This window comes from Trichosurus vulpecula, chromosome 6, assembly GCF_011100635.1.
Source record: "Trichosurus vulpecula isolate mTriVul1 chromosome 6, mTriVul1.pri, whole genome shotgun sequence".
NCBI classification, from domain to species: Eukaryota; Metazoa; Chordata; class Mammalia; order Diprotodontia; family Phalangeridae; genus Trichosurus; species Trichosurus vulpecula.
Genome location: NC_050578.1, coordinates 215577215 through 215603961, shown reverse-complemented (window position 1 = coordinate 215603961; position 26747 = coordinate 215577215). Strand labels below are relative to the sequence as shown.

The following is a 26747-nucleotide window of genomic DNA, read 5'->3' as shown; positions in this document are numbered from 1 at the left end:
GTTTTCTAAGTCAATATGAGTAAGTGGGAATCCTACATGAGATTTAGCAACCACAAGTTCTATTTGAGTTGGATACCACTGTTCTACAACTCCCCAATCTTGTAAGTGCCATACCCTAAATCTGTCCAGTGCTTAGCACGATGCTCTATATGTAGCAGTATATAATAAATGTTCGTTTTTATTTCTTGCATGAAGGTGATAATTGAAGCAATGAAATTGGATGAGACAGATTTCCATGTAATCTTGTGGCCATGTGCTTAGTGGTAATCCTTTGCATTGATACCCTTTGGGGCATCTTTTCTCCCCAGCCTTGTTATGCTTTACCCAAGGTCAAGGACCAAGTCTTCTCCTCCCGTTAATCCCATAGCAAAGCCAGGCGAAGAATGGGGCTTAGAGGCAGCATGGGGTCACGGAAACTATGCTGCATATAGATCCCCTCCTGATCCTACCTGTGTGATTTGGGGCAAGTCACTCCCTTCCCTTCTCTGGGACTGAGGTCCCTCCTCAGTAAAAGGACAGGATTGGAGCAAATGATCCCTAAGGTGCCTTTAGGTGTGTGAGTCAGAGACAGTGTGGGTATCATGTGATATGGGCTAGATTTGGAGTCAGAGGCCTGGGTTCAAATCTAAGCCCTGCCACTTATTCTCTTGTGTAGCCTTGTGTGGACAAATTACAGATCCTACATATAATTCTATTTACTCTATCAGAGTTTTGAGCAGAGGAGAGAGAGGATCATATTTGTATGTTAGGAAGATGACTCCAGCCATGTCCAGACAGGATTGGAGGGGAAAGACTGGAGGCCTAGAGACAAGTAAAGAGGTTGGTGGCGAAAGTCCAGGCCTGAGGGTCTTCACCCATAGTCAGCCCCTCCCCCATTCCTGGAGCTTCGTTTTCACCCTCCCCTCCAACCGGATGGGGGAGGGAGAGAGGGTCAGGGGTTAGGACTGAGAGCCCCAAGGGCCTTGGTGGAGCCTGGGAATGATCTGGGGATGCCCCTTCCTCTCCTGGCTTCCCTCCCTCCCTCCCTCCCTCCTGTACTTCCCAAGGAGAAGAGAATGAAGTCATTGCTCAGGGGGTCGATTTTAGACAGTTCCCACATCCCCGACGCTCCCCTCCTCCTCCCCCAGGCTTTCTGGAGCTTGGCTTCAATCCCCTCCTGACAGAGGGGAATGCTTCAGGGAAGTGGCTGCCTTTCTCTCTGGGTTTTGGTTTTTGGAGGGAAGTTTGAGTTCTTCTGGCTGGGAACGGGATTCCGGTGACTGGAGTTGCCCTAGGTGTCCCATGCATGTTCTCATTTCCCCCACCCCCATTCATTTTGCTAGTCATTTCATTGTTTGAGCTGATGTCACCCTGCCATGGACCTCTAGGATTTTTATTTAATTTTTCTGCTTCTTCCTCTCTGAGTCTCCCCAACTCTCTTGGGTTCTCTGTATGTATTTCCTTTTTCCTCTGCTCACTTAAAGCTCCTCGGGTCTCAGGGGAGGGATACACTCTTCCTGCCAGATGTGCACATTGGAGGTGGAAAGTCATTTGGGAGAAGGGCTCAGACCCTCCTGGTATCTCTTACCCACACCTCCCTGCCCTCCTTGCCCCCCAATGTGCTTTGGAGGGCAGGGGAGGGAAGTATGTGTAAAACTGAGACTGTTGTGATTGGGAAGTGGGTAGTGAGGCCTCTGAGCTTCTTGAGGCTTGTATCACCTGGGGAATTTTAATGCTAGTTCCTGTTTATCAGAACATCGATCTGAATACGCAAGTGTCATAAAAAAGTCCATCTCTACATAAAATCATAGAATACAGAACGTCAGAGCTGAGAGGAACCTTAATAATCTTCTAACCCAAAGGTTCTTAATGGTTTAGTATTTCATGGACCCCTCTGACAGGATGGTGAAGCCTATAGACCCTCTTTCAGAATAATGTTAAATGCATATAATAAAATGTGTAGTATTATAAAGAAAATAAATAGTTAATTATTAATTTAAATTATTATTAAATATTGTTACTACTATTACAATTATAAAAATCACATTCAAGTTCATGGTATAAGCTCCTTGAGGGCAGGAACTGTCTTTTGCCTCCTTTTGTAGCCCTGGCTCTTAGCACAGTAAATGCTTAATAAATGTTTATTGAATGACTGGTTGAAATCTATCCATGGATCTCTAAGTGAGCCCAGATAAAGAAGCTCTCACTAGTCAAATTCAACTCCTTCATTTTAAAAAGGAAGAGATTGAGACCAAGAGAACAGAAGAGACTTGCCCAACGTTATTGAGTTGTTTCAGTCCTTTCCTACTCTTGGTGACCCCATTTGGGGTTTGCTTGGCAGAGATGCTGGAGTGGTTTGTCATTTCCTTCTCCAGCTCCTTTTACAGATGAGGAAACTGAGGCAAACAGGGTTAGGTGACTTGCCCAGGGTCACACAGCTAGTAAGTGTCTGAGGCCAGATTTGAACTTCCTGCCTCCAGGTCTGGTGCTCCATCCTTTGCACCAGTTACACAACTCATTTGTTATGTGCAGAAGTAGAAATGGAAACCAGGGCTCATGTTAATCTACCATGCATTTCACATGCTCCAATTGTGTTGAGCCTGCATTAGATAATAATGAACACGATAACAATGGTGATAATGATCACTCACATCTTTTCCATCTGTTCTCCCATGTGATCCACATGCAAGCTCCAAGAGGGAGGGAAGACAGGGTTAATTATACCCATACCCATTCTATGGAGGGGAAAACTGAGACTCAAAGGGGCAGAATCACAGGTCCCACAGTGCGTTAGAGGCGGAGTAGGCTCTTTTCCCTACCAGGCAGCAGCATGACCATTGGGTCTATCCTGAGGCCTCATGTAATGTCTGTGTGGGGGCTTCCTGAATTCTTGTTACCCAGGGGGCAGACCTCCACAGAGACACCGGGGACCCTGCTAGGGATGAACATAGAGAGATTATAATCAAAACAAGAATGCCTTGAGAACTAGAGTGGGAGCTCAGGTTCCTGCATGGAGGACGTACTCAGTAAGTGAAATGATGTAAGCTAGCCCCCTATAACCATCTTGTTCTACCTTCTTCTCTTCCTTTCTGTCTTGGTCACTCTTCCTGGACTCTGCTGCAGCTCCTTCCTTCCTGTGCTTGGCTTTTCTCCTGGCACATTCTCTGTATCTTATTTTGCCCTGCTCACATTCTACCTGGAATTATACTTGGGTCTATGCCACAGGACTTCTCCCCTTCCAGTCCGCTCCCCTCTCCCCCACCCCCCGCCTCATCAGATTATAAACTCCTGGCAGCCTCTCCCAGCTCCCCCACAATTCTCTTGCATTCATTTTGTATGCCTTCTAAATAGACTTGTCTTGGTCAAGCTGTCTCCCTGGTTAGACCGTAAGCTCCTTGAGGGCAGCACACCTCTGCTTTTGCCCTGGTATTCCCCAGAGCCTAGCACAATGCCTTGTACAGACATAGTAAGCATTTAATAAAAGCTTGCTGATTCATTGGACCTTCTTTAAGAAGGGAACTGTGTCGTTTTCCATTTTTACGTTCCCATTGTTGTGGTTCAAATGTTTGTTGAATCGAGTTGAATTCTTCCCAGTCTCTAGCCCCTTCCCTGCCTCATCCTTTCCTTATCTCAGATCGGATGGAGAATAGCAGATCTTCCCCTCACCCCAGCTAAGTCTTCTCTTCCTCAAGCAAAATCCATTGCCTCCTCCTTATTCCTCTCTATAAACCCCTGATGCCGGCTCCTGGATCTTCTGCTTGGCCCACCCCCTTACGCCTCTGGCATGGGAGGCCTTAGCCAATTCACTTTGACATTTTTTAATTGTGAAAAACATAATGGATAAGAAATTTATTTCAAAGTCAGAAAAACCTGGCTCTGTGACCTGGGGCAAATGGCTTAACCTCTCTGTGCTTGGGAAAGCTCTCCGCCGCTATCATTCAGACAACAGTGAGCTTGGGTCGAGTTCCTCATGCTGCTGAAATCCTCATCCCTGGACCACATACAAGGGCTCAGGGTCTGGAATACAAAAACAAAAACAGTCTCTGTCTTCAAGGGATATACACCCAAATAAGGGCAACAGGAGTTGGATACCAGTTAGCATGATCCGATGTAGAAGAAGATAGGGCAGAGGTGTGCATGTGGAGGGGGGGCAGGCAGGGATCAGGAATCAAGGATGGCCACATTTTTGTTTCTCAGGTGCCTAGCACAGTGCCAAAGCTTGTTGTTGAAGGCATGTGTAATGGGTGTACTTAACCTTTCCCCCTCTCCCTCTCCCTCTGCCCCCTAAAACATGAGTACACACACACACACTCACACATACTCACACTCACACACACTCACACACACATTCGCACACGTACACACCCCTTGGATCTGGCTAGAACACCCCTCTCCCCAGGGTGCCTGGAGCTGCCTTCATGGAGGAGGTGGGAGCAGAGTCTTGGGGGAAGTAAAAGATTTCGACAGATGGAGATTCAGGATTTGGGGTGAGGGGGGAAGTCCATTACAGTGTGGGGGATGGTAATGCAGAGACACTGAAATAAGAGAGGGTAGGACCCTAATAGGAGATGAAGGGTCATCTCCTTTGGTTGAAACATAGAATGTATGAAGGAGAGCAGTGTTTATTAAGGAGGCTGATTGCAGAGATTCTTGACCTCAGGGTTTTCTGCTTTCTTTGGTGAGCAGTGGGGAGCCACTGGATGATCTTGAGCTAGGGAGTGAGCATCCAATTAGCTCAGTGTATTTTGGAGAGGGGAGAAAGTAGGGACAGGGGACCAGTTAGGAGGCTATTATAAAAGTCTAAGTAAAAAGGGCCTGGAGTAAGGCCACTTGCCTATCATCCTCCTTTGGGGGTTAAAATGATAGCTCAGTGAGTAGAAATAAGGGGTCAGTGAGAGAAATAGGGATCTATATCAAAGCATAAGGGATCCGTGAGAGGGTGGGGGTTCAGTAAGAGGATAAGGGCTTGGTGGGGGGATCAGAGCTTAATGAGATGCTATCGCCATGAGAGGATAGGGGCTCAGTGAAAAGGAGAGGGGTTCATTGACATTAACGTTTAGTGAAGGGGTTGGGGTTCAGTGAAATGGTGGAGGCTTAGTGAGAAGACTGGGGGATCAAGGTTTAGCTGAGGAGAAGGTGGGGTCAGGAAATCTGAGCTTCACTCTTTCTGAGGCCAATCCTCACTGCACACCCCGCCCCCCCATTTCCTTTTCTGCTCTGCATACTGAGATCTGGGAGACACTGGGGATGTAGGTGGGGAGGGGCTTCAGACTGAGTGTTGCTCTGAGTTCCTCCTTGAAGGAGATGAGGTTATGGGGGAAGGGAGCAGCCACAGAGCCTTGGATTTGGCCCCAGGAGTTTTATGAGTTTCCTGTGTGAGAATGAGGCAGTTGATGTGAGGAGATAAGCTGAGGCAACCTCAGAGTTTATTTTGTCCAAGAAGCCTGGTTTGAATCAACCCCACATGCCCAAGGCGGGGCATCTCCCCCCTTCCCTCAGTTTTGAGCTGTGAGCTTTGTGCCCTAGAGAACTAGGGAGCAACCTAGGTAAAGATAAACAGGCAAATACCCTACTTGGACATGAGGGAAGGAAGCAACCCTTCCAATTAGGGAAGTCTTTCTGGAGAAGGGGACTTTCCAGGAGGCTCCTAGATGTATGGGGGATGGTGCCATCTGGGTGACAGAGTTGGGATGGGACGAAGGTTGAACAAGCCACTGAGGGCTGACAAGAGTCATTTCTGCCTGATCCTTTTCTAAACCCACTTTCCATCCTAAAAAGCCTCCCAGAATGGCCCCAGTCATCAAGAAAGTCAGTCTATCTGAGTGACTGCGGCCCAGGCAATGTGGTTCTGGGTACTATGGACATTTCCAGCTTTAGGTCACCATCTAGGTGCCAGGATGCCGTTCTTCCTGGAGGCCACTTCTAGGAACTCAGTACCCAGAGAGAGTCTAATATACCAGATAGGATTCTAGGCGTGGCTGTGTGATATTTCTAGGTCTTCTATGCAGTTTAGCATCCCAAAGGTTCTAGTCACTAGGACGCTTTCCTGGACAATTGGGTGAGTCTGCTCCTGCTTCTACTGTAGGACCTACGCACTTGGGTCTTGACTTGGTAGTCACCGGGACATTATGGGAGATGTTGAGCCTCAGTGCCTGAGGGGACAGGGGACAGATTGCTAGAGGCTCAGGAGACACTGACATAGGCATGTTTTGCTGCCTCAAGAGTGAGTGCTTTGACTGTGTTGAGTTGGAGATTCCTTTGGAATGTCCAGTTCAAAATGTTGGCAGTTGGTGATGAAGGACTGGAGCTCAAGAGAGAGAAGGGGGCTGGATATATAGATGTGAATGTCATCCTCATAGAGATGTTTGAAATAGTGGTTGCTGAGTTGCTCATGGGGCCACCAAGTGACATCTCAGAGAGGACAGGGCTCAGAGTCTTCAGGTACCCCCACAATAAAGACTTATGATCTGGATGGCAAGCCAGCAAAGCAGACTGAGGAGTTGTGGTCAGACATGGAGGAGAACCAAGGGAAGGCAGTGTCATGGAAACCCAGAAAGAAGAGGGTATCCAAGAATAGAACATGGTCTACAGTGTCATACTGCAGAGGACACAAATTTGGGAATCATTCTACCACACCCATCCGTTTCCCTCCCCTCCTTTACTAGCTTTGTCTCAGGCTGGATACCGGACTGCCAGCCAGGCATCATGGCATTCAAGGACCCTTCAGACTCTGTGGGTCAATGGGAAGCCTCAGATGAATAGTGGTTTAGCTGGTGGGGTTTAGAGAAGCTAAACCAAAGAGGGTGAAGATTCCAGGCATTTTGGCCTAGTGAGTAACTTCCTTTCTCCTCTGACTCACTAGGAGCCCTTTTAGTTTGCTTTTCCCCTTCCCCCCAACTGAGGGAGGTCTAGGCCCGAACCCCTCTTTCTCTCAGATCATGACTTAGACTGCTAGGCTATAAACAACTTGGGGAGGGGAAGTGAGAGGCACAAAAGGGAATTAAAAGCCATATAGACTCCTCCCCCACCCACATCTGGAGCAGCAGCTGCTTCCCCTGGGGAGGAGGGGTAGGCTCGGACCAGGGTGGAGGAGGGCTCGACTTGGGGCTTGGGTGGGGCTGAGGAAGGGCCATGTGGTATGGAGGCAGGGGGATGGTCTAAATCACCAGTCAGGGATGCTAGGCTTTCCTTCCCTTTGGGCCTCCATTCCTAATCCCTCTCCCTTTCAGGGCTGTCCCTATCTGGTTCTGTCTTTTTTTTTTTTTTTTTTTTTAGCATTTTGACTTGTCTCTGTTTCTCTCTTTACTTATTTCTTTACCTAAATCTCTATTTCTGCATGTCTCTGTCTTTCCTTTTCAGTGAATTTCTCCATCTTTCTCTCTTTCTTTCTCTCCATCTCTCTCTCTCTCTCTCTCTCTCTCTCTCTCTCTCTCTGTATCTGTCTTTCTCTATCTCTGTCTCTCTGTCTCTGTCTGTCTCTGTCTTTCTTTCTCTCCATCTCTGTCTCTCATTCCCCCATGGCTGGGACTGTTTGTATGTGTGTCTCTGTCTTCCAGTATCTCTGTTCCTCTTTTTCTCTTTCTCTCACTCTCTCATTGGCTCCTCCTCCCTCAGTGTCTCCTTGCTTCTGGGACTGACTTTCAGTACCCATTCCCCTCAGTGTCTCTATTTGCTTGTCTCTTGGTCAGTGTTTCTGTCTCCCTCACAGTGTCTCTCCCAAGTCTCTGTTACTCCTCAGGCCAAGACTTGGAGTCGGGAATGTCGATCAATTTTCTCTTATGGGAGAGATTGGGACTAAAAATGCTTGGTCCTTGTCACTTCCTTCCCATTCCCTCTCCTGTCCACCAAGTGGCCTGTGCTAGCCTTCATCCAGATCCTTCCTCCAGAGCCGGGGTAGGGGGGAGAGGGATATCTCAGAGCCCCTAGGGCTCAAGCAGGCCACTTGCTGCTGTCCTTTCTCCCAAAGTCTATCCATTCATTCATCCATCCATCCATCCAAACAAACAGATGTAAATCAAGCACATCTGTACAGAATCTGGTAATAGTTAATGACCATGGTATTTTATCCCCTTTTTTCTTAATTTCTTTCTCTCTCCTCTTTCTATACCTTTTTCCCGTTTTCATCTCACACACACACACACACACACACACACACACTGGAAGGATACAACACTCACAACACTCTCTTTCTTTCTGGGCTTCTCCCCTCCTCCCTCCCCTCAGCCACCTTCTTCCAGCAGAGAAATCTTTCTTGGCATCAAATCTCAGTCCTTCTTGCTTCGAGATGGGCCTTTGTGTTTTCACCACAGCCCTGGTCATCTCTCAGGAATCTCCCCTCACCCTTTGCTCTGTATCCCCCTCTCAGGACTTCCCTTTGGAGAGCCAGTCACCCCCCACTGGGTGCTGGGCAGCCGGAGCCGTCGGGAGATCAGCACAGAAGAGACGGTCAGTGCCACTGCAGGGTCCCCCGGAAGGAGCCATTTTGGAGGCAGAGAGCTGGTTGGAATGACTTCTGCCCACATTTCTTGGGGGCCCAAAAGGGCAGCAGCTGTCTTCTCTCACCTCAGTGGGCACTATGCCCATAGCTACCACTTCCTTCACTCTTGTTAGGCTCCAGCTGTCTTCTGCAGTCCTGAAAACCCTGTCTCCACACCACTCTCAGCATTCTGAATTCATCAAGGTCAAGAGGTTGTGATGCCCAGTGGGGAGGGCAAGCCCCAGATTCTGTTCTCCCAGTCATCTCTTTTTCTCTTGTCTTCTCTCCTTCATCTTCTGTTATAATATCCTAGGAAGCTCCAAAACTTTCTCTTCTCTCAGCTTTCCTTGTCCTTTTCTTCTACTTCCCCTTCTCTGTCTCATTTTCCCCTTTTCTTCCTCAGTTTTCCTGAGGTCTTCTATCTGACTACCCAGGACTTTCTCTAATTTTGCGGTCTCCTTGGTCTCCAGATCACACACCATCCAGAGAAAAGTGATGTGAGTGTGTGTGTGTGTGTGTGTGTGTGTGTGTACCCATCTGGATTGTAATCTTGTCCCTCCTTCAAGGTTATTCAACTCCCCCTGGGGTGTTTGGCTTAGTGTCATCTGTCCCCACCTCAGAGCAGAGTCCCTGGTGGGAAACTGAGCCACAGACATCTCAGTCTCTATAGGCTGAACAGGAGAGGAGCTAGAGCCCAGAAGGGCGGGGACTCAAGCAAGCCAGAAACATGTGGAATTCATTATCGCAGGCCACCGATGCACACACATGGAAGTCATTTCTGCACCCCCCCCAGCCCCCAGCCAGATCAGGTTCTCCCACCCACCACCCCTCCTTTCCCTTCCAGGAACTCGGCCCAGCCCTGACCCTGGCTGCTGCCGTCCTACCCCCCCACATACCCCTCTAGGGCAGGAGAATGTTTAGTCTCTCAAACAAAACTCCCAGGAATTCTACCCTGGCTCCCCCCAAACTCCCTCCCCTTGCCCCTTGTTCTGTGCCCCTAATATTATCCCCGCCCTCCTTCCAGTGTGGGGAGGATCTCTCTGCACACATCCTAGCCAGTTCCCACAGCTCTTCCATCCCCAGGGACCTCCCTTCTCAGCTCGTCTGTCAACATTAACGCCTACTCTGCTTACAGGGACCAGATTTCTGCCTCCCTTCTTACTCTTTACAGAGGCTCCAGGCCTAAGAGAACAGCCTCATGGATGATCAGTGCCGGACTGGATCTTAGAAACCAGCTGGCCCAATCCTTCCATTTTACAGAGGGTGAAACTGAAGTCCCCAGAGGGACTTGACCTCAAGTCACACATGGGTTTAGGAGCCCAAACCCAGGTCTCCTTGAGCCCTCATTGGTTCAGGTCTGTCTCGTGACTAGGATGCATCTCCTCCCCACTGTTATTGACCAGAGAAGAAATGAACCTGATGATCAATTCAGAGAGGGAAGAGGAGAGTGTAGTGGGGAGAGACAAATAGTCAAGACAACTTTCCTGCCCTCTCTTTTTAGAGACCAGACCTAGAGTGCAAGGTCTCCCTGAAAGGAGCAGGAACTTGGGCTTCTTAGCAAGTCAACACCTTCCTCCCCACCCCCACCCCCTGTGATCCTCTGCCTTCCTGGGGCCTATATAGCTCTACAATTCTCCTGATTATAGAGCTAGGCTGGGCTCATCCCTCCACAGGGGGGAAATCTTACAGTCTCTAGGGAGTCAAACATTCCTCTCTCTGCACCCCTGCCCCAATCCAATATGGCCAACTTAGATCTGTACTACCCTAGGACAGCCAGGTGGTTTGGTGCATAGAGTCCTGGACCTGGAGTTTAAATGTGATCTCAGATGCTTACTAGCTGTGTGACCCTGGGCAAGTCACTTAACTTCTATCTGCCTCAGTTTCCTCATCTGTAAAGTACCCACCTCCCAATGCTGTCGTGAGGATCACAAGAAATAATACTTGTAAAGTGCTTTGGAAATTTTAGAGCACCCTATAAACACTAGCTACTATTCTTATTGTTCAAATCTTGGCCATCCTACTGGCCGATCTGGGATAAGCCCTTCCAGCTGGTTCATCGTGCATAAGCATTTTCTCCTCTCCAGGCCTCAGTTTGAATATGATGGTGAGGCCCCTTCCAACTTTGACTCTCTGGGTGATCTCTGGGTGTCAAGAAGGTGATACTCTCTCTTTACAGCCTGGGGTGGGGGGAGAGCACAGCATTGGGGTTGAGATGGGAAAGCCAGGTACCCCATACGGCTTCGAGGAGGGTAAATGAGATCATGTTCATAAATGCTCGGCACGGTGTCTGTCATGTAGTCGACACTATAGAGACACTTTTTCCCTTCCCTTCCCCCTCACTGATTCAGCTTCCTCTAGAGGGGGCCTCACTGCCTGGGGTGATATGACTGTTCTCTCCATTAGTGACCCTTTAGGGCTCATATCAGAACCACACACCTGGCAAAAGGTGATGGGAAGTCAGAGATGGCTGGGTACCAGGCAGAAAATAAAATGGGAGGCCATGCTGGGTCCCGAGAGTTTATTGTTAATGAAGCTTAGCCCTGAGAAAACCAACTCCTACCTAAATTCAGGGGTGGGGGCCAAGATAGGGAAGGAATCAGAGAAGGGGAGAGAGAAAACCAAGTGGTGGAAAGTCAAGGGGAAGAAACAGGGAAAGGGAAGGGACAGAGATTTGAAATTGGACAGTCTGGGAGAGAGGAGGGGCAGAGAAAGGGAAAGGGGACAAAGAGGAGAGGAGAGGCTGCCCCTCGGGAACATGCCCACCTCCAGGGAGGGCAGGGAAGGGCACAGATATATAGCTGTGTCCTAGAGAAGGAATTTGCCTAGGGCTGCCCAGAATAGGGTTGAGTGGTAGAGACCAGACAGACAGAGGCAGGTGGGATCATCTCAGAGAGAAAGTGCAGATGGCAATGATGACTCAAAAGGCAGAGGAGGAGGGGGTAACACCGAGAGAACCGAGAGACCGGGCAGGAGCTAGGCTTAGGAGACAAGAAAGCTTGACCTAAGGAAGGGGAGAGACTGAAATGGAGCCAATGGGGTGACTGAGATGGGGAGAAAGAAGGCTGAGAAACGAGACAGAATGAGTCAAGATGAGAGATACCAGAGACCAAAAATTAAGAAATAAAAACAAACGACAGGAAGAGACAGAGACTTGCAGAGTGGCAGAGGGAGAAGAGAGCGAGTGGGCAAGGATGAGGGGTAGCACCATTTTTGGACTTTCCTCTCCCCACCCCACCCCCCACTCCAACCAGGGTACATGTTTCCCAAAAAAGCCTTAGCTAGGCTGGTGACCTCATCCTTTGGGCATTGGGAAGGAGGGGTAGAGAGAAGTTGGGCTGGACTTGAGACTATCCTGTCTTGTCCTTCAACACCCTAAGCTGAGAGAGGAGGCCTTAGGATCTGGTCCAGGGTCTCCACCGAAAGTCACCAGAGACAGGCCTTCTGCTCTCTCCCATCCTCTCTCACCCTGCTGAGGAAGTCTGGGGTGGGGGGGGGGGTGCAGTGTATGATGGCATGAAATGGATAGCACAAACATTCCAGTCCCTGAAGTTGTGGTGAAACTTAGAACTAGAGGATTCAAATGCCTCTCCCATGGTCACACAGCCAGGGAGCAGCCTGGGGAAGGGGATGGTGCTCTGGCTCCCAGCCTAGCCAGAGGAGAGACCTTCCTCTACCCCCAGGCTCTGAAATCCAAGCCCACTGACAGGGAGCTATGACAGAAGGGAGTGAAATTAGACTCATGAGGAGAGGAGCAAGAAAAACTAAAGACTGGAGGGCTATCAGAGCTAAAGACAAAATGCAGAGAAATGGTGAGAGACACAGAGGGAAAGCAATGTGGACCCAGGAGGACAGAGGAAGAAAAAGGAGAGATAAAGCTAGAAGAGAAGAGACAGAAGTAAAGAGACAGAAAGAGGAGAGAGGCATAGGGAGGCAGGGGCGGGGGTGGGGGAGGGCGCCAAGGGAAAGAGGAGAAAGATGTATTTATAAAGTTAGAGAAAAAACAGACAGAGAAAAAAGTAACAGAGGACAGAGAACAATGAATCACAGAGTCAGAAAAAATTCTACCCAGAACATCGATGACATGTGCTTATTCAACTGACCAATGCTTCTCTTCAAGACATCCCACAGCCCTGATTCCTGTGATGGGGAGTTTCCTAGTGCTGGGTGCAGCCCATCTCACCCAGGGGAAGTTATCTTTGTTAGATTCTTCCTTAAATCTGTCTCTTGGGAGCTTCCACCTCCTGCCCCCAGCTTGGTCCCTGGGGGACCCAGCAGGACAAGTCTAAATGCCCATCCCTCTTCTTCATGAAGCATCTTTCAGATGCTTGTTGATAAGGATCACGCCTTCCCTGCCCCATCCCCCACTTTGAAGTCTTCTTCAGGTTAAGTGACTTGAGTGTCATCAGTTGTTCTTGCTTTGACCTGGCCAGTACCCTTACCATCGTGGTTGCCCTTCTCAGGCAGCACCCCAGTTTGTCAGACTTTTCTAAAAATATGGTGCCCAGGACTGAACAAAGTATGGTGGATATATTATGAGCAGGGCAGAGATCAGTGGGACCATCGCCTTCTTCATGATCTTCCTCTCTTGATGCTGCCCAGGACAGCATTAGTGTGTGTAGTGAGTGAGTGTGTGTGTGTGTGTGTGTGTGTGTGTGTGTGTGTGTGTGTAGCAGTACTGACTCATTGAACTTACATTCCATTAAAGCCCTCCCATCTTTTTCCACAGAAATTGATATCTGGTTAAGCCTTCCCTATCCCCAATTTGGAAGCTGACTTTTTGAACCCAATCATAAGACTCAGACTTAGGAGAGGCACCTTGGCAGAGGGGATAGGGAACCAGCCCAGAGTCAGGGAGGCCCGTGTTCACAACTTGCCCCTGACACATGTTGGCTGTGTTACCCTTGGCAAGCCAACCTCTCAGTGCCCCGTGGCTCTCTAAGTCCAAGTTACAGAAGAGTTGCCCATCAGCATTAGTAGCAGAGATTTCCTATACCAGTAAAATCACAAATTAGAAACAAAACCCCCCATAGAACTTTAATCTTTTTGCCTTTATTGTCTGTTATCACTTACCCAATACTCATCATAAATGGTCTCATGCCTTCTTGGGCATTTCTCTGGAGAACACAGTCAGTCAGTCTCTCTCTCTCTCTCTCTCTCTCTCTCTCTCTCTCTCTCTCTCTGTCTTCCCCCCCCCCCCACTTTTCCTCTCTGTCTTTCTTTCTCCCACATTTCAAATAGGGTAGAGAGAAACTGAAAGACATCCATGGGAAAGGCATACAGAGAAGAGAGAAGGGAGAGAGGCAGGAGACTGGCCAGAGTGACTCCAGCTAAGGGGGCAAAGAAAGCTGAGTTTCCCTTTCAGGGGCCCAAGAATAAATCTTGTTTACTTAATGATGGGGAAAGGATGGGGGAGGAGCCAGAGGGGCTAGGGAAAGAAAAGAGAATTAGCTTGCCCAAGGAACTCAGCCAGAAATGGGACTTGGGGGCACGATGGAAATGGGAAGAGCAGAGCAGAGATAGAAGATCCAGGGGGAGACAGAGGGAGATAAAGACACGGCCAGAAAGCTAGAGACTAAGTGACAGATATACACAGAGAAAATTAGAGGCAGAATTAGAAGTGGGGATATAGGACAGACAGAGTCAGAGAGGCTTAGAGTGAGGAGAGAACTGAGGCATCTGGAACATCTAGATCCCAACCTTTCAGACTGCCTGTCTCATCAGATCCACACAGCCTCCTTCCCCTCCCTGCCCTCCAGAAACACACATATAGCCTTCATTCTCCTCTCTTCAGAGAAGTCCTGCCCCCCCTCCCCTTCCCTTAAAGTCTTCCCACTCTGGATGGATGGGGCAGCAAGAAAGGGAAGCTTGGAGCAGACATATGTTTGGGTAACACTGTTGGCCTGTACTTGGATGTTATGGGTCTCCTCTACATACAGCTTACTCCCTCACTCCTATCTCAACCAAGTATATCTCATTTCTGGATAGGAAAAGATGAGAAAAGAAGCTCAGACAGGTCAAGCAAATGCCCAGCATCATAACTCATGTAGTGGAGAGGGTGGTTGCGTCGTCTATTTGTTCCTACCCTAGTCTTACCCTCTCCTGACCTTTCCTCCACCCAGATCAGAAGTCCAGATGAGGCCCTGTTGTCAGTTAGGGCTGAAGGCAAGGAACTTCTCCTCTCCCTGAAGAAAAACCGGTGAGTCCAGGAGAGATTGGGAAGTCTGCAAGTTGCAAGTAGTGGCTCACTGGGTACTGATGGGCCTTAGAGGGAGGTGATACTGAAGTCAGATTAAGCAGGGTGGGATGGGGTGGAACCTAATCCCTCTTCAATAAAAACAAATTATCACAAGCATATACCAAGAAATGGGAGAATGTGCTTTTAGATAGTTAGGGAGGAAGAAATAGGGGTGTCAACCAAGGAAGGCTTCCTGGAGAAGGTGGTGCTAAGCCTCTCCTTACTCTAACTTCCTTAGCTGGCTGCTGGCTCAGGGTTACACAGAAACCCACTATGGTCCGGATGGGCAGCCGGTGACCGTGGCCCCCAACCATACGGTGAGACCGGATCCCTGGATTGGTAGTGGGAGGGAACAGGGCTGGAACTTATGGGATCTTCTGGGATGAGGTGCAGTTGGGGAAGTTTTCTGGAGTCTTGCCAGGAGTAGCAGAGATCCTTAATCCCGACTGTGAGAGAGATCTTACTACCCAACTGGGTGAGGGGCATACTCCTCATTCCCTCAGGGGCCCCAACGAATGAGATTGGTGACTAAGATGGAAGGACCGAAGCAGGGCCAGAGGCTGAGGCTAATGGTTAATACCCGCCCCCAACCCTCTACCCCTGCTCAGGATCACTGCTACTACCATGGCCACGTGCAGGGATTCCCGGACTCCTGGGTTGCCCTCAGCTCCTGCTCCGGGATCAGGTAAAGGAGTGTGCCTGGACTGGGAGTGGTCCTGGGAGGGGAATCGGTGTGGAAGGAAGGACCTCTGTGGGGAGGAGAGCTCCGAGGTGGATGATGCCCCCTCTCACTTCCGCGACAACCCCGCCCCCCTCCAGCGGGCTGATAGTACTCAGCCCCAACAGCAGCTACTACGTGCAGCCTCCACGGACTCCAGCGTCCGGACCGCCTGGCCCGCACCGCCTCTTTCGGACGGAGCACCTGCCCAGCGAGAATGGGACCTGTGGCCACGCGCTAGCTGGGACCTTAGGTCTGGCACGCATTCTCCGCCGACATCGGGCACCCAGGGTGAGGGCTTCTGGCTAATTCCCACCCCACCCTCTCTAAATTCTATACCCGAAGAATCTGCCTCCTGGTCAGGCCCCTCCCACCCACAATTGGGCTCTGGCCCATATTGGCCCACTGTCTGCTGGGGCCTCTCCTTTAAATTTCACTAGGCGCGCCCCCCCCATCCCTTTCAAGATCACTTTCATATCTCAGGCCCTCTCCCCATCTCAGACCCCTCCTCTCCACCGAGCCTCTTCCCCTGACCCCCTCCCTTTTCCTCAGGTGAGACGCGACTCGAGGCGGGCCCTGAAGTACCTGGAGTTATTCATTGTGGCAGACCACGCTTTGGTGAGGGGGTAGGATGGGCGGGGCCAGGGCGAGTCTGGAGGCGGGCCTGGAGGGAGGGGGGTGTTCTGGGGCATCTGGGCTCTCCCTCCTCACCTCTGAATGTCCCCATCTGTGTCCGCTAGTACCTGAGGCAGCAGAGAGATCTGGGTCGCACCAAGCAGCGACTTCTCGAGATAGCCAACTACGTAGACAAGGTAAAAGCCGGAAGGAAGATGGCCAGACTGAGCCCAGGTCCTTGGGCCGAGCGGGTGGGAGGGAGGGTCGGGATCCCTGAGGAGGTCCCCGACTGGGTGCTGGTGGTAATGGGCCTTGGCCAACTGGGTGGGGGAGGAGTGTTGGGCCCTGGAAGGGAGTGGGACCCCCTCGAGTGTGGGCAACTGGGCTTCTTTCCAAGGATTCATCCTGTTTGTTTACATCCCGATCGCACCTCCCTTTTCCCCTTGCCCCACCTCACCCAGTTTTACAGGTCTCTCAACATCAAGGTGGCACTGACCGGCCTGGAGGTGTGGACAGAAAGAGACCAGAGTCGAGTCACAGGAGATGCCAACGCCACTCTCTGGGCCTTCCTGCAGTGGCGCCGGGGGCTGCGGGCCCGGCGGCCCCACGACACAGCCCAGCTCCTCACGTGAGTTTCTCTTGACCTGAGACCAGGGGGGACCGAGGATCGAGGTGGGAGAGACTCCCTTTAACTCTCTCCCTTTTTCTCCTTCTGGCTGCTGTGAGCAGGGGCCGAACTTTTCAGGGCACTACCATTGGCATGGCACCCTTGGAGGGCATGTGTAGTGCGGAGAACTCCGGGGGAGTGAGTGCGGTGAGCATATGCTGTCTGGCGCTGTGACCTTGCCTGGTTCCTCTATCTCCCCACGGACCTATGACCCTAACCCTGGAGACATCCTCCCTGCCCCACCAGCTTTTCATTGACTCTCCTAGCTTCCCAGCAACCCTAGAACTCTGCCTGGGGTCATCCTGCCCCCTTTCTCTGGGTGGCCCCACAGACCTTGTGCCAGGATACTTCATTTCCTGGAGAATCATGCACACCCTTTACAAGACTAGTTTGCTGCTTGATAAAGAAGAATTATTATCCCCTCTCTCTGCCTCCTCCCCACTTCTGCCCCTTTACTTCATCTGTGGGTCTGTGGTGGGTGGATGGATCAAGGGGAGAGGGAGAAGAAGGGAGAAAGGGTTTAGGCTGACTCGTTCCACCCTGCCCAGGACCACTCAGAGTTGCCCATTGGTGCAGCAGCCACCATGGCCCATGAGATTGGCCACAGCTTCGGGATGAGCCATGATGCGGATGGTTGCTGTGAAGAGGCCTTGCCTGAGGAGGGGGGTTGTGTGATGGCAGCAGCCACTGGGTGAGTGAGGTCAGAACCAGGACGTGGCAGGACTGGCTTAGGGGGAAGATGTCTGTGAGGTGGGGTGGAAACGGCCCTGGGTGGGACTTGGTGGGGAGGGAATGTCAAGAGATCTGAGTTCTAGTCTGGACTACATTCCTAAGAAGAGAGGAACAAATTGCTTCTCCTCACCAGTCCTTGGTTTCCTTATCTGTAAAAGAAGGTTGGGTTGGATCTGAGGTTCTTAGCATTTTTTGTGTAATGGACTCTTGACAGTCTGGTAAAGCCTATGGGCCCCTTCTCTGAATCACATTTTTAAGTGCATTGAATAAGTGGCATAGGGTTACAAAGGAAACCAATTATATTGAAATTAAGTTGTCTAATTTTTAAAAATAAAACATTCACAATCCCTTGATGGATCCAGGTTAAGAACCCCCTATATGGTTTCAAGAGTCCTCTGCTTTGACATTCTGGGTTCTAAGAACCTTCCCAGCTCTGCCATCCAGTGTCTGTGTGTCTGCCTGGGCCCCTGTCTAATGCTGATGTGTCTGGATATGAGCTTATTTCAGTGGGTCTATAGCACAGATCACACCTATCTCACTGGGTTGTTTCAAGGATCAGTCAGTCAGCTGACAAGCATTTATTAAGCACCTACTATGGGCAAGGCACTTCGATAAGAGCTGGGGATACAAAAGAAAGGCAAAAGCCATGCCCTGTTCTCAAGGAGCTCAGCAGTGTAACAGAGGAGACAACACGTAAATAACTATGTACAAATATGCTGTGTGCAAGAGAAATTGGGAATAGGAAAGGGAGAGAGTTCCAGCCATTGCAGGAAACCATCGAAGCTCCAAGCATTTTCGATGGTTTCCTGCAATGGATGGAACTCTCTCCCTCTTCCCTCAATTCTGGCTCCCCTGAATTTCCCCCAAATCTCTCCTTCTGCAAGAAGCTATTCCCAGTTCTTCATCTTAGTCCCTTTCCTATTCCCAATTTCTCTTGCACACAACATATTTGTACATAGTAGTCCGGGTGTGAGGTGATGAGAGCCTGCGCCAAGGTGTACGGCACTTGGTAAACCTTAAAGAGCTTCATGTTAGCTGCCAGGCTGATGACTGTGTACATCCAGGAAGATGTGTCCAGCTGGGTCTGTTTCCTCCATGATCAGTCCCAGACCATGGGTTGGTCTGTGTGACCACAGTGCCCCCTGCTGGTGTTTGTGGTGTCCCAATGTATAACTCTCCCACTCTGCAGACATCCGTTTCCCCGCGTGTTCAGTGCCTGTAGCCGCCAGCAGCTGCAACACTTCTTCCAAAAGGGAGGGGGAATGTGCCTCTTCAACCCTCCTGACCCTCGGTTGCTGGTGTTGGGAGGCCGTTGTGGGAACGGCTTCTTGGAAGACGGGGAGGAGTGCGATTGTGGGGACATTGAGGTTAGGCTCTGACGCCCCTCACCCATGTCCTGATCCCAGTACACCTCTCAGGACCCCCCAAATTTGAACATCTCCCTGGTTTCTGGGTAACCATATCCACCATCAGGACTCGCAGTGATTCCTCCAATACCTAACCTGTGATTCTCAACGTTCCCCAGCCCACTCAGACTCCTAAAGACTCTCAACCTAGGGCTCTCATTGCCCAGAACCCAGCAAGTCTCTAGTGTAGGACCCTCAGTGTAGGACCCCCAGCTTCTCCCTAGGGATCTCCAGTGCCCCATAGATCTTTCAGTATTCCCAACAGCCCCCCAATGCTTGAGATCCACAAGTTGGTCCCAGGTTTCCCTGGGATTATCTGTTCTTCCTGGGAATTCTTCTCTCCCAATTAGTTTCCCTACCTAAGGAAGTCTCCAGTCTGTTGACTTCCCAGAATTAGGTCAGGACCTTGATCTTGGCTCTCCATTTCTTCATACCTTCTTTCTGTTTTGGGATCCAGGAGTGCACTGACCCTTGCTGTCATGCCCACAACTGCACACTTCGGGAGGGAGCCCAGTGTGCCCAGGGGGACTGTTGTGCCCATTGCTCGGTAAGGGGGGGAAGTGAGGAGGTGGGGAGTAGAAGTGAGGGGGTTGCACCAGCAGCTAGAAGCAAACTGGAGAAAGAGGGTATAGGGAGGCAGGCAAAAGCCAGAGGTTTGACAGCCCTTGGTTCTTTTCAGCGTCCCTCTTCCTTTGGTTTTGTACCTGGCTTTCTTCTGTCTCCACCTGCCTTTCTGTGTCTCTATTTTTGTGTGTCTCCTGTGAATCTCTGCCTCTGTCTTTATCTCTCCACCCACCCTACCACAGCTGAAGCCAGCTGGGACATTGTGCCGAGAAGAAGCTGGGGACTGTGACCTGCCCGAGTTCTGCACTGGAGCCTCTCCTCACTGTCCAGCCAATGTCTACCTCCTTGATGGCTCCCCGTGTGCCGGGGGCACTGCCTACTGCCGAGATGGCATGTGTCCCACCCATGAGGGGCAGTGCCAACAGCTCTGGGGGCCTGGTGAGAGCTTAGCCCGGCAGGGCCAACACCTCTCTCTCCTTGGGCTCTTCTCTTCCCCCAAACCTGAGTCACTTATGTCCCAATTCTCCCTCGGGCACACCTCTCTCCTCAGACCTGCTTCTACTATCAGTCACATAACTCCACATGGACACACACTTCAAGAGGGATGGGAAATGGTCCAAGGACTCCTGGTGGAGGTGACTCCACTTTCCCTACTCCAGAGGCCACCCCTTTCTCCTAGATGCTGGATCCCTTCTTCCCCACCTCACCAACACTACTCCAAACCCCCAGGTGCCCACCCAGCCCCTGATGCCTGTTTCCAGGATGTGAACTCAGCTGGGGATCCCTATGGGAACTGCGGTCAGGACAGCGAAGGTCACTATGTCCCGTGTGATCGGAGGTGAGAGTAGGGACAGAGGGAGGCGAAGAAAGGACAGGCCAGGATCTTCAGGACCAGGTGTCAGGGGAGTGAGGGGTCAGGGGAACAAGATGTCAGAAAGACAATGAATGGGTGGGATCTGAGGAAGGAATAGAACAAGGGTTAGGGAAATAAGAGGGTTAGGAATTCATGGTATAAAGAATATCTGAGACAGGGAGTTAGTGGGGACAAGGGTCAGGGGCCAGTGATGTGGGGAAGGATCTTAGGGTGCTGGATTTGGGTTCAGGAAGTTCTCATCTGGACTCCTGTCTCTGACATTTACTGGCTATGTGACCATAGCCACATGACTTAACCTCTGACTCTCAGTTTCCCCATCTGTCAAATAGGGATGATGACATTTGATGAATCTAACCCTCAGAAGTGTAGTGAGGATCCAAGGAAGTGATATCTGTAAAAACAAAACAGAAAAACAACAACATGATATTGACTTGAAGTGCTAAAGAAATGCCATCAGTTACTAAATCTGGGTCTGGGTTGGCTGCTCCCTTGACACCCCACCCCTACCCCCCACCCCTGCAGGGATGCCAAGTGTGGGAAGCTTCAGTGCCAGAGTGGGGCAGATAAGCCCCGGGGGCCACACACTGTTTCCATGGAGACCACCATCCGTCTGGGTGGCAGAGAGGTGACCTGCCGAGGAGCCTTCATGTACCGTGTACCCCGAGCTGACTCCTCCGCTGACTTGCCAGACCCTGGTCTTGTGCTGCCTGGTACTAAGTGTGGAGATGGCATGGTGAGCCAGCCTTACCAGCCCCCGGGACAGTGATGGGAGGGACTCCCTAGAAGTATAAGGTCACTAGTGGGGAGGGCTTTCTGTGGGTCTTTGGGACCTTTAAGATGATCATCCACCTCCCCATCAGATGCCCTGGGACTCCTTTCCCTTTAGGGTACCCTGGGCCCATCTACACCATCTGTTTCTATCATTCCCATCCACCATCACTAGGTGTGTCATGATCGAAGATGCCAGAATGCCTCCTTCCCTGACCTTCAGAGGTGCCTGGACACATGTCATGGCCATGGGGTGAGTGACCCCTGGGTGTAGGCCTTGGGAACTGAGAGACCCTGGGTGAAGAGTGTTATTTTATTCCAAGCCCTCACCCTTTCTCTTATCCTCTTATCCCCTAGGTCTGTAACAGTAACAGGAACTGCCACTGTGACCCAGACTGGGCCCCCCCAACCTGTGAGAAGCCAGGGCTGGGGGGCAGTGTGGATAGTGGTCCCGTGCAGTATGACAGTGAGTGTCAAGCGGGAACTATCCCCAGTTAAGGCAGGGAACAAGGAGGGAGGAGAGAGGGGGATCCTTATCCCTGGACTGACCACCTGTCTTCCCCTCCCCAGACCACGATGCCACTCTGCTGGCCCTGCTTCTTGTATTCATGCTATTACTGCTTCCCAGTGCTGGGCTGGCTCTCTACTACTACCGTTTCCCAAACTCCCTGCTGCACCAGGGCCTTCAAGGGCTGAGGAAGGGACAAGAGAACTGCCGGTGAGATTTTCTCCACGCCCTTCATTCATGTGCCTTCTGTGCCCAGAGTCTCCCATGTGTCTTATCACATAACGATTGGGACATGTGAGCTGGAAAGGCCCTCGGAGATCATCATATCTCATCTCCTCATTTAACAGGGGAAGAAATTGAGGCCCATCCCCTAGAAAAGGGAAAGGGCAATGCTCAGGGCCACAGGACACCTCAGAACCAAGAATGCAAGCCTTCTGGGTCCAGACCCAAGACTGCCTCCCCTTTTTCACACTGTCAAATCAAGATTTAGAACTTGAAGGAAGCTTAGCCACCTTTCATTTTACAGAGGTCAAGCAACTTGCCCAAAGTGTGTGGCAGAGTTTCTGTGTTTAAGGAGCATCCTCTGTTAGGACTGGAAGAGAGGTCTTACGATTCCAAATCAAGCACTCTTTCCACTAAATTCTATTACCTCTCTCTTCAGGTACATCTCACAAACATTTGTCAGGCAGAATTAGAGAATTTCACAGTTGGAAGTGACCTCAGTGGCCATTTGGACTAGCCTGTACCCAGAAAGTAATTTCATCTACAACACGCTATAAGTGGTTAATGTTAACAGGATTTTCTATGTATTCTGGCCAGGACCAGTCTCTAATCTTCGAATACCCAGAGCTGGACAAAGCAGGCCTAGAGACAGGAATGCCAGGAATCAAGTAGTGGTTTAGTTAATTGGTTTCAGAGTGAGGAATGCTCTCTATGCTGGAGTAAAGACACAGCCAAATACACACACACACACACACACACACACACACACATATATTATAAATCACAAATGGAGGAGGGGGGAAAGTGGATTACAATCATTTCCAGGGCCTCAGTGGTTTCCCATGACAAACCCATGAGTCCACAATACAGGTGTTCTAGAGTTCTATAGGAACAGTATTATCTCAAGTCTTTGGGGGCCCTTACTTAGCGGGGTGTAGGACCAGAGTTCTGTGATGGGAACAGGTTCTACAATCTGTGATTTGTTTCACTTAGTGTATACAGGCACAGGAACGTAATGATTATGAGAGCATCATCATTGATCATTTCAAGCTGCATTGTCAGTCTCTGACTCCAAAGGCTGAGAGTCTCCTGAGAAATTCAAATAATCAGTATATTCATTACACATATCAAATTGATTTCACATTCTCTAGCCTCTGCTTGAACACTCCCAATGAGAGGGAGCCTAAGTCAGACCATCAGCCACTTGGGGACAGCTTTTGTGATTGTGCAGTTTTTCTTTACATCAAACCTACTGTGACCTTTCACCAACTTCTATCCACTGCTAACAATAACAGATAAAATTTGTATAGCAATTTAAGGTTTACACTTTGCATGTTTTATTTCTGCCCTCTAGCACCAAATAGAACAAGTTTAATCTCTCTTCCAGGTGACAATGAAACATTTGCAGACAGCTGTCCTGTTAAACTCTCTTTTCTCTAAGCCAAGCACCTACTATGTGCCTCCACTCTAATACCCTATAACAGAAAGGAGTAGGAAATGGGTATGTGAAGGAGACGATCTAATCCTACAACTGGCCTCAGAAGCCACACACACACACACACACACACACACACACACACACACACACACACTCACTTACTTTCTCAGCTGCTACTCTTCCTGAGCCCCCTCCCTCAGCTCATCGACTCTAGGGATGCACCACTCCCTTCTTCTGTGCCCAAGTCTGGAAGGGTTCAAAGTTTGTACATACATGTATAAGTAGACGTACACACATAAACATACACATTTACTAAGAAACTTTGGTAAAAGTTAACAAATGAAGTCACAAGGCTATAGGATGATGGCATTTTGGAGGAGAAGGGACTTGGAAGATCAAGTCCTTTATTTTACAGATGGACAAAATGAAACTAGACATGGGAAGTTGACTTGTCCAAGGTTGTCTCATTAGCAAATTGCAGAGCCAGGAAGGCCCAGTAAGGGGATTTTTACAGAGTTTGAGCTCATGAAACCAGAGTTACAGTTGTTTGATACTGGCAGAGTCTCTAGATCTGGGCAGAGCCTCTGTCTGACCCAGAGCCCCAGTCTTTCGTAAGCCTATCACACAGAATCTCAGAATTGCAAAGGTCCTCAGATGCCATCCAGTCCAAACCCTACCTAATGAGAATACCCGACAAGAAGCATTTTATTAAGTTCTTGCTATGTGCCAGGCAATATTTTAAGTGCCAGGATAGAAACACAAAATTTAGCACCTGCCCTCAGGGAACTTCCATTTGATTGGTGGAAAACACCACGTATATATAAAATTAAATTCCAAACATATTCAAAGTAGACATAAAGCAATTTCTTTGGGGGAAGAGTTCTAGCAAGTGGCAGGAATCAGATTGCCTTCCTGTAGGAACTGAGCCTGGAAGGAACCCTTGTATTCTGAGGCAGAGATTTTGAGGAGGGCATTCAGGGCAGAGGCATGGAGGTGGGAGGTGGCAGTCTGGAATTCCCAAATCCACGTATGGTGTATGATGACTCACCTTATATCCTTCCCTTTTTCCAGGTACCGAACAAGGGTCACCAGAAGTTCCAGGAGTGGGGCCCAATCGGGCTTAACTCTGCAGAACCTACCCCAACGTCAGCCTAATCGTCCTGCCCCAGGGGTGAGTGAGGGGAGGAGGATGAGGGGAAAGCCACCTATAGGTGTAAGAGGAAGTATCTCGGGAGTGGGTGGGGAGTTCAGGGGAGAAGGAGGAGGCCTTGGGGGCCCCTGGTGGGCAAGGGTGGTCGAGGGTCTTGTGGACCTTTCTGACGTAAGATGTACAGATGGGATTCTCTTCTGAACCAAGGTGTCTCCGCAGGGAATAAGGGGGCCTCTCTCTCCGAAACCCGGACCCTCCCAGCCAGTCAACGTGGTTCGGCCCCTGCGCCCTAGCCCTTCTAAACCCCGAGACTCCCGACCGGCACGCCCACCACCTCCCCTGAGTCACTCCCCGCGGCCTGCCTTCCCCCGAAGGGACCCAGGGGATCGAGGGAACCGAGAAGATGGAACCCGCCGCCTGTTGCCCCCCAAGAGACCCCTTCCTGTCAGCCCGGCCCGGGGCCCTAAGGTGAGCCGAGTGTGAGGGGTACAAACACTTTAAAGCGGAGGACATAGGGAGGAGACGATGCACAGTACTCACTTCTAATCCTCTTGCCCCTAGACCCAGCTGAAGAAGGATCCCCCGAGCCGGCCCCTGCCTGGGGACCCGGTCCTGGTCAAACAGCCTCCGAGAGGTTCTAGCCTCCTGGTCATGGTGCCGCCCAGTCCCGCTCGGAACCCCCGGTGAGTGTGTCGTTCACCCTCTTCTGGCTCTGTTCCAGGCCAGGGAGGTCCTACTCCCAGCCTCACGCGTAAGACTGTTTTGCCTCGCCCTTTCCAGAATCGGGCCCGCCCACCCTGAGAGTAGAGAGCTGCCGTGCTGCCTTAGACCTCGGCGTGAATTCTCATTCACTCTGGCTCCTGCCTCCACAATCCCCTAGCTTCTAGTCCGGCTGTTGGGGAGATGGGGTTTGGAGGAAATTTGATGGAGAAGTTGGGAGGTGGGCGGGGCAGGGATTAGGAGAAGGTGGTGGGCCCAGAAGGGGAGGGTTTGATGGAAGAAACCCGGATGAGTCAGGGAAAGAGGCGAGGCCAAGAGAAGGGGTTGGAGCTGATGCTGGAGATGAGTCCAGAGGAATGGGGGCAGCGAAATTCACACTGTATTCTCCTATTCTGTCCTTCAGGCCTAGCCCCGGAAGAGGCTCCCTAACTTTTAAGAAATGACCAGACCAGATCCTCCCAGGAGCTGCTGTCCTGAGGGCGAGGGCAAAAGACCCTGCCTTCCCCAGGTGTGGCGGACCGTTGAGTACGAGCAATGAACACCTTTCGTGCCTCAGTTTCCCTACCTGAGACCACCCTGCAGACCGACGCCTTGGCCTGGGGCGAAGATGCCTTAACTAGCTGCCTGGGAACGGGGAGGCGGGGAGAAGGAGGAGCGGATTGGGTTCAGAACATTCGGGTTCCCTGCCACCCCTGCCTCGCCCACCCTTCTGATTGTGTGATCCCAGGCGGGTCACAGTCTCTTGGTCCTGGGTCTGAGGGACAGAACCATACTTGTCACCAACCTACCTCAGAAACGGCCCGGAGCCAGCCCAGTGGCCAGACAGGTGGAAAGGACTGAGACTGAAGAGCTTGGGTGTGTTGTAGGGTGGGAGGGGCTTTAAGGAGACACTGGTGTTTGTAACACAGACGTTTACATGAATTTGGCTCTGTTTCCCCTTTTTAGCACCGGCCATGGTAGTGGGAGGAGAAGCTAGGACTCTGGGGTTTTCCTCCCAATTTTCCTTCTGCTGTCGTTCCTGGTCTGGGCCTCAATTTCCCCACTTGTTCACTTAGAAAATAACACATTTTCTTCTTTCTGATAGAAGTCGGGAAGATGGGAATGAGAGGGGCGTTGCACCAAGTCAGACCACCAGGGGGCGGTGTGAACCCACTGTGCATACCTGTGTCGAATCATTTTTCAGAGCTTGGAGGGATCATTTAGAAATTTTACAGAACTGAAATCCAGGAAGTGGTGGGACTTACCCAAGGTCGCCTGGTTAATAAATAGCAGAACTGGAATTCAAACTCAGGTCCTCTGACTTTAAATCCAGGTCTCTTGCCACATCACCCCTCCTCTCTTAGGACATCCTCCTCAGCAATCAGTTTATCCCTGGGGATTCAGAGCAGAGGTGGAAGAGGGGCCATAGGAGAGACACCAGATGACCCTAAGAGGGGGACTTGGGGCCTTCCATACTCAGAGATCTTCACTGAGGGAGAGAGTCACCCTTAGACTGAGATGCATCACATCTGGTCCAGCTCTGCCCTAGACCAGAGAACTACTCCATACCCTTTGGGGAACTTGAGTTAGGAGGTGGATCAGAGGGCATCCACCTGACTTCTGCTACCTGAGCAATTTCCAAGAAGCATATGTATGTATATGTGCGTGTGTGTGTGTGTGTGTGTATACACACATA

General features: G+C 50.6%; 1 protein-coding gene across 1 annotated transcript in view; it reads left to right on the top strand.

Annotated features, from left to right (window-relative positions):
• Positions 1–26470, top strand: part of ADAM33 (ADAM metallopeptidase domain 33) — a 32638-nt gene extending 6168 nt beyond the window's left edge. The window contains exons 2-23 of the mRNA XM_036764642.1: positions 8345–8424; positions 14575–14651; positions 14929–15007; positions 15299–15375; positions 15510–15699; positions 15961–16026; positions 16149–16220; positions 16485–16651; positions 16753–16837; positions 17239–17381; positions 18612–18789; positions 19286–19375; positions 19635–19830; positions 20122–20230; positions 20789–20999; positions 21210–21287; positions 21392–21500; positions 21605–21752; positions 24274–24373; positions 24572–24820; positions 24914–25035; positions 25476–26470. Of these exons, the coding sequence (XP_036620537.1) occupies positions 8345–8424; positions 14575–14651; positions 14929–15007; positions 15299–15375; positions 15510–15699; positions 15961–16026; positions 16149–16220; positions 16485–16651; positions 16753–16837; positions 17239–17381; positions 18612–18789; positions 19286–19375; positions 19635–19830; positions 20122–20230; positions 20789–20999; positions 21210–21287; positions 21392–21500; positions 21605–21752; positions 24274–24373; positions 24572–24820; positions 24914–25035; positions 25476–25515 (2666 nt within the window). The 3' untranslated portion in view covers positions 25516–26470. The remainder of the gene's footprint in view (positions 1–8344; positions 8425–14574; positions 14652–14928; positions 15008–15298; positions 15376–15509; positions 15700–15960; positions 16027–16148; positions 16221–16484; positions 16652–16752; positions 16838–17238; positions 17382–18611; positions 18790–19285; positions 19376–19634; positions 19831–20121; positions 20231–20788; positions 21000–21209; positions 21288–21391; positions 21501–21604; positions 21753–24273; positions 24374–24571; positions 24821–24913; positions 25036–25475) is intronic.
• Positions 26471–26747: the final 277 nt, after the last annotated feature.